This window comes from Platalea leucorodia, assembly GCF_965183815.1.
Source record: "Platalea leucorodia genome assembly, chromosome: W".
Taxonomy (NCBI): Eukaryota; Metazoa; Chordata; class Aves; order Pelecaniformes; family Threskiornithidae; genus Platalea; species Platalea leucorodia.
Genome location: NC_138859.1, coordinates 21323874 through 21337379, shown reverse-complemented (window position 1 = coordinate 21337379; position 13506 = coordinate 21323874). Strand labels below are relative to the sequence as shown.

The window sequence follows — 13506 nt, the reverse complement described above, 5'->3', positions numbered from 1 at the left end:
TGGGCGGGCACATCTGGGCATGCAACATCGGCTCCCGCCGCCTTCCTCCTCCGTCCTCCAGCCGGCCGAGCGGATCCCTCCGGGGCGCGGGGAGACTCCTGCTCGCCAGCCCCAGGGTCCGTCTTTCGGACTGAATATTAAAACTGGCAGAGCGGGGGGTGGGGTGGAAATAAAGGCTGCTTTTTTTTTTCCCCTGGGATTTATTTCATGGGGATGTGTTCAAGACAAGAGAGGATTCAGAAGGATATTGACGTTGTGATCCAAAAGTGCAAGGCGGAGAAGGACTGCCTGTTCGCAGGTGAGTTTCTCTCCAAGGCGCCAGGTTGGCGGCGCGGAGGCTGCTGCCGCCCGCCCGTCCCAGACCCCGCCGCGGCGCGGCTGCCCGGGCTGTGCCCGTGCCCTTCGCCGCCGTTCCCGGGAGCGGGGGCCGCCGCCGAGCCGGCTTGTGCCTGCCCTCAGCCCTCTTCTTCCTCTTCCTCCTCTCCTTCCGAGGGCATTTGAGGGCAGATGAGACCAGGCGCCGGCTGGGAATGCGGGGGGGGGGGCATCCCGAGTCAGGGAGCGTGGCAGTGGCCACACGCAAAACTGGGCGGGTGTGTGCGAGTGTGCGTGCCCCCCGCTGCCTGGCGCAGCCCGCAGCTGCTGGGGCGAGAGCCCAGCCGAGCGCAGCCCTGGTGCTTTTTGCTTCGGCGGGCGCTACACAGCTGTTTTCCGGGCGGCCGGGCTCCTGTCATCCTCGGTGCATGCCTTTATCCCCGCACGCCCGCCTGGCTTCAGGGCTGGAGAAATGGCAAGCGATAAACGTCCCCCCTTCCGTGTAAAAAAACCCCGGGGTTTCGCCGCTTTCTTGGCGGGGACATGGAGGTGCCGGCAGTGATTTGCGGTCGCAGGAGCCCTGTTTGTGGCTGCCTGTTGCCGTTTCTGACAATGGAAATCCCTGCCGTTGCCATAGCACCGGGCGCTTGTTGCGAGGGGCTGGGGGGGAGTTGCTTCATTTCCTCTGATTCTATGCCGATCCCCCCCCTCCCCCCCCGTGTCGGTAGCAGAATGCTGGTCTGCAAGACCTCAGATATTTCAGCCAAAATAAAGACAAGTTGTAATAACGCAGCTCTTTGTATTTCAGATTTCAGGTACTCAGACTCCACCTTTACCTTCACCTATGTTGGAGGCTCCAAAAGGTACTTTTTTTTTACAGCAATGACTCCCTCCATTTCCTGCTGGCAGTGAGGTGCAGTGTTTCAATACCGTGGCAGGCTTTTTTGTTTCCTTTCCTTTTGCAAGAAGGATCAATAAATCATCTGCCTTCACGCAAATGTAAATTGAGGAGGAAGTGTCGAGGGAGGTGATCAGAAAGGTGATCCTAGTTGTTGGAGGCTTGACCAAATTAAACTACTGAGACATTAAGTGAAATGTCTGTATAGCTTCTAAGGCTAAAAAATGTTTTATTGAATGGTAGCTTAAATATTATTTCTAAATGGTTACGAGCTTTTGGTTATAAACTGGATTGTGCATGTAGACATTTTTTTATTTCACCATTTGTTGTGTTTGTCTGTTTTCAAAAGGAAATATATGTAAAAGCTTGAACACACATCCTTTTTGTTTCCCTGGCTCTTAGTTACCTTTTACTTAACATGGTATTTACAATATGTGCTAGGTCACCCTCTTATTTTTTAGCTGAATTTTATTAGACTTGGCAAGATGTCTTGGGTTTTTTTTTGTTTTAATTTTTTTTCCTCAGACAGTTCATCTGATATCTTTGGTGATTGCTTTTCTTTACCAGGATACGTCAGGTTAAAGTGTTGTATTCTTCGCAAGTGAACCTTTCAGTGCAGTCAATGCTCCTACAGCCATCGGTTCTCCCCTGTGCATGCTTCAGGGCCTGGCTGCAGGACCAGGCTCCCAGATGGTCACCAGGCTTCGAGACTGCTCAGAAAAATGCTTTCCCACCTCACTACCCTGCCTCTTCCTACTAAAGGAAAAGACAACTACTATCATTTTCAGTGGAGTAGAATAGTTCAGTTCACCCAGTAGCTGAGAATCAGATGTATTTTCAGGTTGCTTCTAGTATACTCTTTAATTTAGGGTTTTAGTATATGTTTTGTTTTGGCTTTGTTTTAAAAGACAATTTTGAAAGGCTTGATACAGTAAAAATAATTATCTAATAGAAATATTATTTATCATGTAATTAAAACAATCAAATTTGAAAGTTACTTTGCACTGTTTTCTAAACCAAATATTGCAGCAAGAAATCAGGAAGTAAAACCTGTCTATTGTTTCCATTTTCCAAGCTGAATAAAGTGAAAAGCCTAAGGGCATAACTGATGTAAAACAAACTGGTTTATAAATGTTGAAACAAAACGTTGTCACTTCTACAACGAGAGACGGAAGATGGCCTTACATCCTGCAGCCTTGAATTTTAACTGGGGTCAGCATTTGCTTAAGGAAACTGTTGACTAGAAACTAGTCTCAGGATCTTTAAAATTCAAACTGCACTGAGAAATAAAAGTTATGCTTAGAGAAATTGGCAAAAGTGGGTTGTTACTTAGAGCATACTCAAATTTCACTTTCCTTTTGACATTTTAAGGACATTTAAAAGGCATCCTTTGAGAGAAGGGTTTCACGTTCTCTGCTTGTTTGTATTTTGCTTTTGAAAGATGTTTTACAATATTCTTAGTACACAGTGGTGTACTGAGTGGCAAGTTTATAGTAGCAAGCTCTCTTGTGAAGTACATAAAACGAAAACCCTAAACCTTGACCATTAAGGGCCAAACTTTTCTTTCTCACATCGAAGAAGAGTTAGTGGTTTCTTCTTAGAGAAGGTGCTTGCTGAGCAGTGGCTACGCTGTACCGTGTACCGTAGCATTCGGTCAGGTTTCCAGTTGTGGTGGGTTGACCTTGGCTGGCTGGACACCAGGTGCCCACCAAGCAGCTTTATCACTCCCTCTCCTCAGCAGAACAGTGGGGGAGAAAATAAGATGGAAAAAAACTAATGGGTCAAGATAAAGGCAGTTTAATAAAGCAAAAGCAAAGGCCGCATGTGGAAGCAAAGGAAAACGAGATTTATTCTCTACTTCCCATCAGCAGGTGATGTCCAGCCACTTCCCGGGAAGTAGGGCTTCAATATGCATAGCGGTTGCTCCGGAAGACAAACGTTGTAATAACAAATGCCCCCCCCCCCGTCCTCCTTTCTCCTAGCTTTTATTGCTAAGCAGATGTCATATGGTATGGAATATCCCTTTGGTCAGTTTGGGTCAGCTGTCCTGGCTATGTCCCCTCCCAAGATCTTGCCCACCCCCAGACTACTGGTGAGGGGGGGGAAAACTGGAGAGACAGACTTGATGCTGTGGGAGCACTGCTCAGCAGTAGCCAAAACACTGGTGTGTTATCACACCTTTCTAGCTACTAATACAAAGCACAGCACTATGAGGGCTGCTATGGGGAAAATTAACTCCATCTCAGACAGACCCAATACAACCTCCATCTCTTATTTCACACCATTTGTGTCATGCTCAGGTCCCACATAATTTAATACATATATATATATCTTCTAACCATCCCATTGTATTTAATTCTCATTACTGAAATCCCTTCTTATCAACACTTACAACTTAAACTACATACTTAAACCATCTTTCTACCCAACGTACTGATTTGTACATTCTCATTAAGTACTATCCCCTGTCCTTTAACAGATAGATATTACTCTCCCGTTCCATGGGCTTCCTCCACTCCTCCAGATGTTCATAAGAACGGGCTATGACTTGGGCCCCATCTGTCAAGATGGGTGATCAGGACAGGAGAAGCAGCATGTTTGATTGTTGGGCACCAACACCAGCTTGGTTTGGGTCATCATTGCACTCGCCTGGTTCCTTGCAAAGCTCACTCTTCATCAGTTCAGGTCATTCCTGCTACATTACTTCCTACAACATACAGCTCACATCACAGATTATTTTTCCCCCAAAGTTAAATCTCCTTGAGGCACACACTAGGTCACCCCATCCTTCCACATTACCCACCAAGTACACCCAGGTCCTTGAGCAAAGACAATCCCATAAATGGGTTTGCCTTTTCCCAAGGGAGGAGCAATCCACATGGCCTTCCCCAGCCATTTCCCTATGTGCACTATGGGGACCTTATCTCCTCCCACAGTATGTAGGGGTTTTGTTTGGGCAGGACCAGGACAGTTAGCAGATCCTCTGGTGTTAACCAGCCAAGTGGCTTCTGCTAAATTTATATCCCAGTGCTTCCATGCCCCAGTGCCCAATGCTCTCAACATAGTCTTTAACAGTCCATTATATCTCTCAATTGTTCCAGAGGCTTGTGGGTGATAGGGGATGTGATACACCCACTCAATGCCATATTTCTTTGCCCAGGAGTTTATGAGGTTATTTCAGAAATGAGTCCCATTGTCTGACTCAATTCTTTCTGGGGTACTATGTCACCACAAAATTTGCCTTTCAAGGCCTGGTGTTTCAGGCAGTGGCATGGTTTACAGGGTATGTTTCTAGCCAACCAGTAGTCGCTACCACTATGGTGATTACGTAGCACTTGCCTTGGCATGTTTGTGGCAGTGGTCCAATATAGTCAATTTGCCAGGCCTCGCCATATCGAAAGCCCAGCCACTGCCCTCTGTTCCAGGGAGACTTTACTCGTGTGTCTCGCTTGACTGCAGCACATGTTTCACATCATGAATGGGTGACCTGCGTAATGGCCTCCATGGTCAGGGCCACCCCTCAATCACGAGCCCATCTGTATGTTGCATCTCTCCCTAAATGTCCTGATGTTTCATGGGCCCATTGAGCTACAAGTAGCTCACCCTTACACTCCTAGTCCAGGTCCACCTGAGCTACTTCAATTTTGGCAGCCTTGTCTACCTGTTCATTGTTTCAATGTTCTTCAGTGGCACAGCTTTTGGGCATGTGAGCATCTACATGACGTATCTTTAGAGTGATGTTCCCTACCTGGGCAGTGATGTCCTGCCACAATGCAGCAGCCCAGATGGGTTTACCCCTGCACTGCCAATTGGTCTTCTTCCACTGCTGTAGCCAACCCCATAGGGCATTAGCAACCATCCAGGAGTCAGTACAGAGACAGAGTACCAGCCACTTTTCTCATTCAGCAATCTCTAGGGCTAGTTGGATGGCTTTCACTTCTGCAAACTGACTTGACTCACCTTCTCCTTCAGTGGCTTCAACGACTTGTGTGGGACTCCACACAGCAGCTCTCCACTTTCAATGGTTTCCTACCAAATGACAGGATTCCTTGGTAAACAGAGCATAATGCCTTTCATCTTCTGATAACTCATTATATGGTGGTGCCTCTTGGGCATGAGCCACCTCCTCAGACAATGCTCCAAGATCTCTGCCTTCTGGCCAGGCCATGTATTCTTCCGTGGCACGTACAGGACAACCAGGAGATCGGGCCCAGCCAGCATGGGTTTATGAAAGGCAGGTTCTGCTTGACTAACCTGATCTCCTTCTATGACAAGGTGAACCATTTAGTGGATGAGGGAAAGGCTGTGGATGTTGTCTACCTGGACTTTAGTAAGGCCTTTGATACTGTTTCCCACAGCATTCTCCTGGAGAAGCTGGCTGCTCACAGCTTGGATAAGTGCATTCTGCGCTGGGTTAAAAACTGGCTGGATGGCCGAGCCCAGAGAGTGGTGGTGAATGGAGTCAAATCCAGTTGGCGACCGGTCACAAGTGGTGTTCCCCAGGGCTCAGTGTTGGGGCTGGTTCTGTTCAATATCTTTATTGATGATCTGGATGAGGGGATTGAGTGCACCCTCAGGAAATTTGCAGACAAAACCAAGTTGAGCAGGAGTGTTGATCTGCTGGAGGGTAGGAAGGCCCTACAGAGGCATCTAGACAGGCTGGATCAATGGGCTGAGGCCAACTGTATGATGAGATTCAACAAGGCTAAGTGCCGGGTCCTGCGCTTTGGTCACAACAATCCCATGCAACGCTACAGGCTTGGGGAAGAGTGGCTGGAAAGCTGCCTGGAAGAGAAGGACCTGGGGGTGCTGGTCGACAGCCAGCTGAATATGAGCAGGCAGTGTGCCCAGGTGGCCAAGAAGGCCAATGGCATCCTGGCTTGTATCAGGAATAGTGTGGCCAGCAGGACCAGGGAGGTGATAGTGCCCCTGTACTTGGCACTGGTGAGGCCGCATCTTGAATAGTGTGTTCAGTTTTGGGCCCCTCACTACAAGAAGGACATTGAGGTGCTGGTGTGTGTCCAAAGAAGGGCAACGAAGTTGGTGAAGGGTCTAGAGCACAAGTCTTATGAGGAGCGGCTGAGGGAGCTGGGGTTGTTTAGTCTGGAGAAGAGGAGGCTGAGGGGAGACCTTATTGCTCTCTACAACTACCTGAAAGGAGGTTGTAGGGAAGTGAGAGTCAGTCTCTTCTCCCAAGTAACAAGTGATAGGACAAGAGGAAATGGCCTCAAGTTGCGCCAGGGGATATTAGGGAAAACTTCTTCACTGAAAGGGTAGTCAGGCACTGGAACAGGCTGCCCAGGGAAGTGGTTGAGTCCCCATCCCTGGAGGTATTTAAAAGACGGGTAGACGTGGTGCTCGAGGACATGGTTTAGTGGTGGACTTGGTAGTGATAGGTTAATGGTTGGACTTGATGATCTTAAAGGTCTTTTCCAACCTAAATGATTCCATGATTCTGTGATTCCAGGATTCCTGGGCGGTTGGGTTTCCCCAGTTGAGCTCGTTGCATGATCAACGCTACCCGCTTACTCCATGTAGCGCTGGTTGCGTGATGTGTAGAGGGAATGTTTCCTTTGAACATCCAGTGTAGCACGGGCAATCGCGGTGCCAAGAGGAGATATGCTTCTGTACCAACAACTTCTGAAGCAGCTCGAACCCCCTCGTATGCTGCTAGTATCTCTTTTTTCAGTCAGGGTATAGTGGGCTTCTGATCCTCGATACCCCCGGCTCCAAAACCCTAATGGCCAACCTCGAGTTTCTCATGATGTTTTCTGCTAGAGGCTCTAGGTGAGACCATGCTCCCTGGCAGCAGTACAGAGTACATTTTGCACAGCTGGTCCTGTCCAGACAGGCCCAAGAGTTACCACACGAGCTGTCTCCTGTTTGATATGCTCAAAGGCTTGTTGTTGCTCAGGGTCCCACTCAAAATAGTTCTTCTTTCGGGTTACTCGAAAAAGAGGGCTCACAAGCTGGCTATAACCTGGAATATGCATTCTCCAGAATCCCACAAGGCCTAGGAAAGGTTGTGTTTCTTTCTTGTTAGCTAGTGGAGACATAGTTGCTATCTTGTTGATCACATCCATAGGGACGTGACGACAACTATCCTGCCATTTTATTCCCAAGAGCTGAATATCCTGTGCAGGTCCCTTAACCTTGCTTCTTTTTATGGTGAAACCATCTTTCAGAAGAATCTGAATCATTCTTTTTCCCTTCTCAAACACTCTTTCTGCCTTGTTGCCCCACATGATGATGTCATTGATGTACTGTAGATGTTCAGGGGCATCACCCTTTTCCAGTGCAGTCTGGATTACTCCATGACAAATGGTAGGGCTGTGCTTCCACCCCTGGGGCAGTTGATTCCAGGTGTATTGTACACCCCTCCATGTAAAAGCAAACTGTGGCCTGCATTCTGCTGCCAAAGGAATTGAAAAAAACACATTGGCAATGTCAATTGTAGCATTAAGCGGCCTAACCACTCTCCCGTGACAAACACTTGTCTGCCTTTGACGCCAATTCATATTGGAGCTCTAGCATGTCCGGTACAGCAGCACTCAGCAGTGGCGTGACTTTGTTCAGGCCCCAATAGTCTATTGTTAACCTCCACTCTCCGTTAGACTTTTGCACTGGCTGTATGGGATTATTAAAAGGTGAGTGAGTCTTGCTGATCACTCCTTGGCTCTCCAATTCATGAATCAGCTCGCGAATGGGAGCCAAGGAGTCTCAGTTCGAACGATATTGCCTCCGGTGCACCGTCTTGGTAGCAATTGGCACCTGCCGTTCTTCAGTGCGCAGCAATCCCACAATGAAGGGATCTTCCGAGAGGCCAGGCAGGGTAGATAACTTTGATCTTCTCTGTGTTCACAGTAGCTACACCAAAAGCCCGTCGGTACCCCTTTGGGTCCTTGAAGTACCCTCTCCTGAGGTAGTCTATGCCAGGGATACAAGGGGCCTCTGGGCCAGTCACAATGGGGTGGGTGCTTTTGCCACCTGTCCCCTGTTAAGCTCACCTCAGCCTCCAATACAGACAATTGTTGGGATCCCCCTGTCACTCCAGACATCCAGATGGGTTCCGTGCCCTGATGGCACCAGTGTACACTGTGCACCAGTGTCTACCAAAGCCTTATACTCCCGTGGGTCTGATGTGCCAGGCCATCAAGTCCACACAGTCCAGTATACCTAGTCATCCCTTTCCTCCTCCTGGCTGAAGGCAGGGACCCTCTATTCCTGTTGCTGGTCAGAGTATTCGCTGTCTGACCCTTTCAGTGCCAGACCAGAAGTCCCCTCACCAGGATCAGGGGAGGTGATCTCAGTCCTTCTTCTCTGTCTGGAAGATCGCTGATTGCCTTCTTGTGTCTCTACAGCAACTAAGCTGACAACCTTCTTGTGTGGCCCCTTCTTAACAGCTGTCTTCCCTCTCAGTTTGCGTACCCAGGCTTCCAGCTTAAAGGTGGGTTCACCATCCCACTTCCTCATGTCCTCCCCCTGGTCACGCAGGAAGAACCAGAGTGCGCCACGCGGCATGCGCCCGGGGCTCCCTTTCCCTCTGACCGGGGCAGGAGGGGACTGACTTCCTAGGGTGCCACTGACAGCCAAGGCGCTGGCCTGTAGGGATGAGGAGGGACAGAGATTTTCTTCAAAGTTTTGGAGCCAAGAAGACACTCTCTCCACAGTTGGTGTGTCCATATCCGGGCAATACATCACTGCCAAGCTGTTAGAATATGACGCTGGGGCACTTTGAATCACCTTCCTCCACACGGCCCATGAGCATAGGACATCTTCTGGATCTTTGGAGACCTTGTCATCGTCTAGATCACTGTAGATGACTTCCAGCACCGCTAATTCTCTCAGGTACTGGATGCCTTCGTCTGCGGTAGTCCACTTTCCCAGGGAGTTCACAAGATCTTCCTTGAATGGATATCTTGCCCTCACACTTGAGAGGAGCCGTCTCCAGAGGCTGCGGATTGCTGCCTCTTTTCCAATTCCTCTCTCAGTTCCCCGGTTTTTAGCAAGGGCTCCCAGCTGTTCGGCTTCCCTACCTTCCAGTTGCTGACTGTCGGCCCCATTATCCCAGCATCGGAGCAGCCAGGCAGCAATCCACTCACCTGGCTGGAGGCTGTAATCTTTCTGCATGTCTCGAAGTTCTGATGAGGACAGGGACCGGGTAGTTTCCACTTCCTGCCTGAATTCTCTCACTCTTTCCTCCAATTTCTTTGTCGAAGGACCGGCTTCTTGATCAAACCTTTCCTCTTCTTCCTTCTCCCTTACTAATTGATGATATGGACCCATTGACCTCCTTGTCCACTGTTTCTTTTTCACTACTGGGGCAATTACTGTAGTTGTTGTTGTTTGGGTCCCTATCTCAACCATGGTGTCCTCAGATGCAGTTTGGGTCCCTGCCTCAACCACAGTCCTCTGAGAGTACTGAACTGTGGCTCGATAGGCACAGGCCAAGCCCCAGTACAGTGCTAGAAGCTGCTGGTTTTCATTGGGGTAGGCAAGGCACCCTTCTGTCAGGTGGAGTGTCAGTTTGCCAGGGTTGCTCACCTGTTCAGGTGTAAAGTCCCAGGTTATGGGAGGTGATAACCACTCTAGGAACCTGCCCCAATCCTTCCGCACACCCTGCCACCCAGGGACCGACCTCCTCAGGGCACATTTCAGTATCGCCTCACCCAAAAGTTGTCTTCTCTTACACCAGGATGAGACCAGATTCCACAAACCCCATAATATGCCAACAGTATTAATTAGTAGTATTAAACAGCTCACATAAGGGTGAACAAGTACCTCGGGAGCCTGCATAATAAAACCACCCACATCAATCCCGGGTAGGAAGAGGGAGGTGTATTCCCTCATCCTCTCCACAAGATAGCTCCCTGAGCACAGCAAGGCCATTAACGCCAGGGCAAAGCACATAGCCATTGTTTGTATTAACATGTTCCCAAGCTCAGCAAAATAAAGAGATAAGCAGTGCAGCCAACAAACTCCGTGACCTGCACAGGAGCTTGCCACTTAATAACTACTATAGCTATAGCACGCTTAATACAAAACTGCTGTTGTCTCATGCCCCATGTTAGGCGTCAAAAAGGACTGTGGTGGGTTGACCGTGGCTGGACACCAGGTGCCCACCAAGGCGCTCTGTCACTCCCCCTCCTCAGCAGGACAGTGGGGGAGAAAATAAGATGGAAAAAAACTAATGGGTCAAGATAAAGGCAGTTTAATAAAGCAAAAGCAAAGGCCGCATGTGGAAGCAAAGGAAAACAAAAGATTTATTCTCTACTTCCCATCAGCAGGCGATGTCCAGCCACTTCCCGGGAAGTAGGGCTTCAATATGCATAGCAGTTGCTCCGGAAGACAAACGTTGTAATAACAAATGCCCCCCCCCCGTCCTCCTTTCTCCTAGCTTTTATTGCTAAGCAGATGTCATATGGTATGGAATATCCCTTTGGTCAGTTTGGGTCAGCTGTCCTGGCTATGTCTCCTCCCAAGATCTTGCCCACCCCCAGACTACTGGTGAGGGGGGGGAAAACTGGAGAGACAGACTTGATGCTGTGCCAGCACTGCTCAGCAGTAGCCAAAACACTGGTGTGTTATCACACCTTTCTAGCTACCAATACAAAGCACAGCATTTTTTTTGTATTGTGCTAATTATCATAAATAATCCTTTACCTATTTAGTTCAGTTAATCCTTTTGGACTGTATTTCATGCTCTGACTGTACTTTTTTTTTTTTTTAAAATGCACTGTGTTCTTACTTCTAAATTATTCAAGTTGTTTGACACTGCAGAGATGCTTACTGGTTTTGGGAAGGTTCTAATTAGAAATTTATTAGTGAAGCACATCTTTGTGCATAATGTGGGCACTAAATATGGGGCAGATTGTTTATCATCAATTTAATAATTTTTAATTTCATTGTCAGAAAGTGATAAGTAGGGTGACAGATTTCTTATAAAGTGAGGTGTTCATTTGGGTACTGTGACTGTGCAAGATTTACAGTTCTTTACATCTGGCAGGATATCAGAAATGGCTGGATTCATTATGCTTTTTACTGTAGGATCTAAAAAGAATATTACAGTGTGAACATGTTGAGTTTTTTTTTAAAAGAATCTCATTTCATTTTTTCCTATTATCTGCCCCTGTATGAAACATTGCTCCTCCAGAAACCCCGTAGACTGAACAGAACTGCTTATTTGTCATCTTTCAAATAGATATGCGTGATACCCTGAAGTTGTTTTCACTTTATATGTCATCTGACATGGTTTACATAAAAGCAGTGCTTGGTTGTCCTGAAAAAAGTTTCCTTTTTTTTAGTGTTTTTCTCAACCTTTTTTTTTTTCTAGGACAAGGACATCATATCAGTTCTGAAATACCTCTTTATTCAAATATGTACTTAACTCTCATTGGCAGTGAGGGACAGTGATAATAACATAAGATGAAAGTGTCCATGAAAGTATGACTTAAAAAGAGGAGAAAACAATTTTTATGGAATCCATTGCTCTGAATGGTTTTAGTTTAGCTGGAATCGTTTTTATTCAGAGCTTAGAAAGGGCTGGTGCGAGTACAGGTCATCTTCTGTTGCTGATGGCTGCGCTTAACTTTGTGTTCAGGTTATTAAATATGTAATTACATTCCTAAAATCTACCTCTACTACAGTAAGATAGGGATGAAAACTAGATACACAGCTTGTACTTAGTCCTCTGTTTATTGCTATTTCAGAATACCTGGAAGGTTGTACATCGTCTTTCAATTTTAACTTTCCTATCAAATAGGGCTTAACATTTTTGCCATGACAGCACCATTTTCTGGAAGAGAAATCTGTGATATGAGACAGGAATCTAGTTTAGATATAACATGGAGAGCATTGTGGTTTTAATTTCTTCATTAAAGATTCTGCAGATGAAGTAATGTTGAATACAGCCTTGGGTACTTTTAAAAAATAGGCAATGTTGAGGGTTTGTGAAAAGCAAAATCAACGCCATTCTACTCACAGTCTCATTGAGCTCGCCTTTTTTTGATGATCTTATTTTTGATAGAGCTTTCTTGCCTTGCTGTTAGAAAATCAGCAGTGTCTGAAATTAACCCAATCACCATCAGTGCATCTTGTAAAAATTACGTACTTCAGGGATATTATGGACTTGTGGAAATCTCTTTCTAGTCTGGTGAAGTGAGTGGCTATCCTCTTTCTGCTGCATACTGTACTGATACTAAGAACAATACCTTCAAATTGTGAATGTCTGCCTTTCTGTGAGAAAAATGTGGTTTTAGGCACTTAAATGAATGGCCTAGTTTTCAGAAGTGCTGAACTGCCACACCACATAGTGGTCTCAGTATTACTGTGCATTGCTTAGCACTTTTAAAAAGCAACAGATTCTTTATGCAGGTGTTTTTGTCATACAAATGTATGCACTGTTGTTTGAATGATTCACCAGCACAGAGCTGGGAATCATAGAATCATAGAATCATAGAATGTCCCGAGCTGGAAGGGACCCACAAGGATCATCGAGTCCAACTCCTGTCCCTGCATAGGACAACCCCAAAATTCACACCATATGTCTGAAGGTGTTGTCCAAATGCTGTCAGGCTCGGTGCCGTGACTACCTCCCAGGGGAGCTTGTTCCAATGCTCCACTACCCTCTGGGTGAAGAACCTTTTCCTAATGTCCAACCTAAACCTCCCCTGGCATATCTTCCTGCCATTCCCTCGGGTCCTATCATTGGTCGTCAGGGAGAAGAGATCAGCGCCTGCCCCTCCTCTTCCCCTTGTGAGGAAGCTGTAGAGACTGCTATGAGGTCTCCCCTCAGTCTCCTCTTCTCCAGGCTGAACAGACCAAGTGACTTCAGCCGCTCCTCATACGGCTTCCCCTCTAAACCCTTCACCATCTTTGTGGCTCTCCTCTGGACACTCTCTAGTAGCTTCGTATCCTTTTTGTACTGTGACGCTCAAAACTGCACACAGTACTCAAGAGGAGGCCGCACCAGCGCAGAGTAGAGTGGGACAATCACCTCCCTCGACCGGCTAGCAATACAGTGCTTGATGCACCCCAGGACACGGTTGGTCCTCCTGGCTGCCAGGGCACACTGTTGGCTCATGTTCAACTTGCCGTCAACCAGAACCCCCAGATCCCTCTCCGCGGGGCTGCTCTCCAGCCTCTCGTTCCCCAGTCTGTATGTACATCCAGGGTTGCCATGTCCCAGGTGCAAAATCTGGCACTTGCCCTTGTTAAACTTCATACGGTTGGTGATTGCCCAGCTCTCTAATTTGTCCAGATCTCTCTGCCCTTGAGAGTGTCAACGGCTCCTC

At 47.4% G+C, this 13506-nt stretch overlaps 1 protein-coding gene across 2 annotated transcripts in view; it reads left to right on the top strand.

The window, feature by feature from the left end:
• Positions 1-207: 207 nt before the first annotated feature.
• Positions 208-13506, top strand: part of LOC309602039 (protein mono-ADP-ribosyltransferase PARP8-like) — a gene marked incomplete at both ends in the record, with an annotated part of 168710 nt that continues 155411 nt past the window's right edge. For both annotated transcript variants that reach the window (XM_082335326.1, XM_082335325.1), the window contains 2 exons: positions 208-298; positions 1124-1178. In XM_082335326.1, coding sequence (XP_082191452.1) covers positions 208-298; positions 1124-1178 — 146 coding nt within the window. The remainder of the gene's footprint in view (positions 299-1123; positions 1179-13506) is intronic.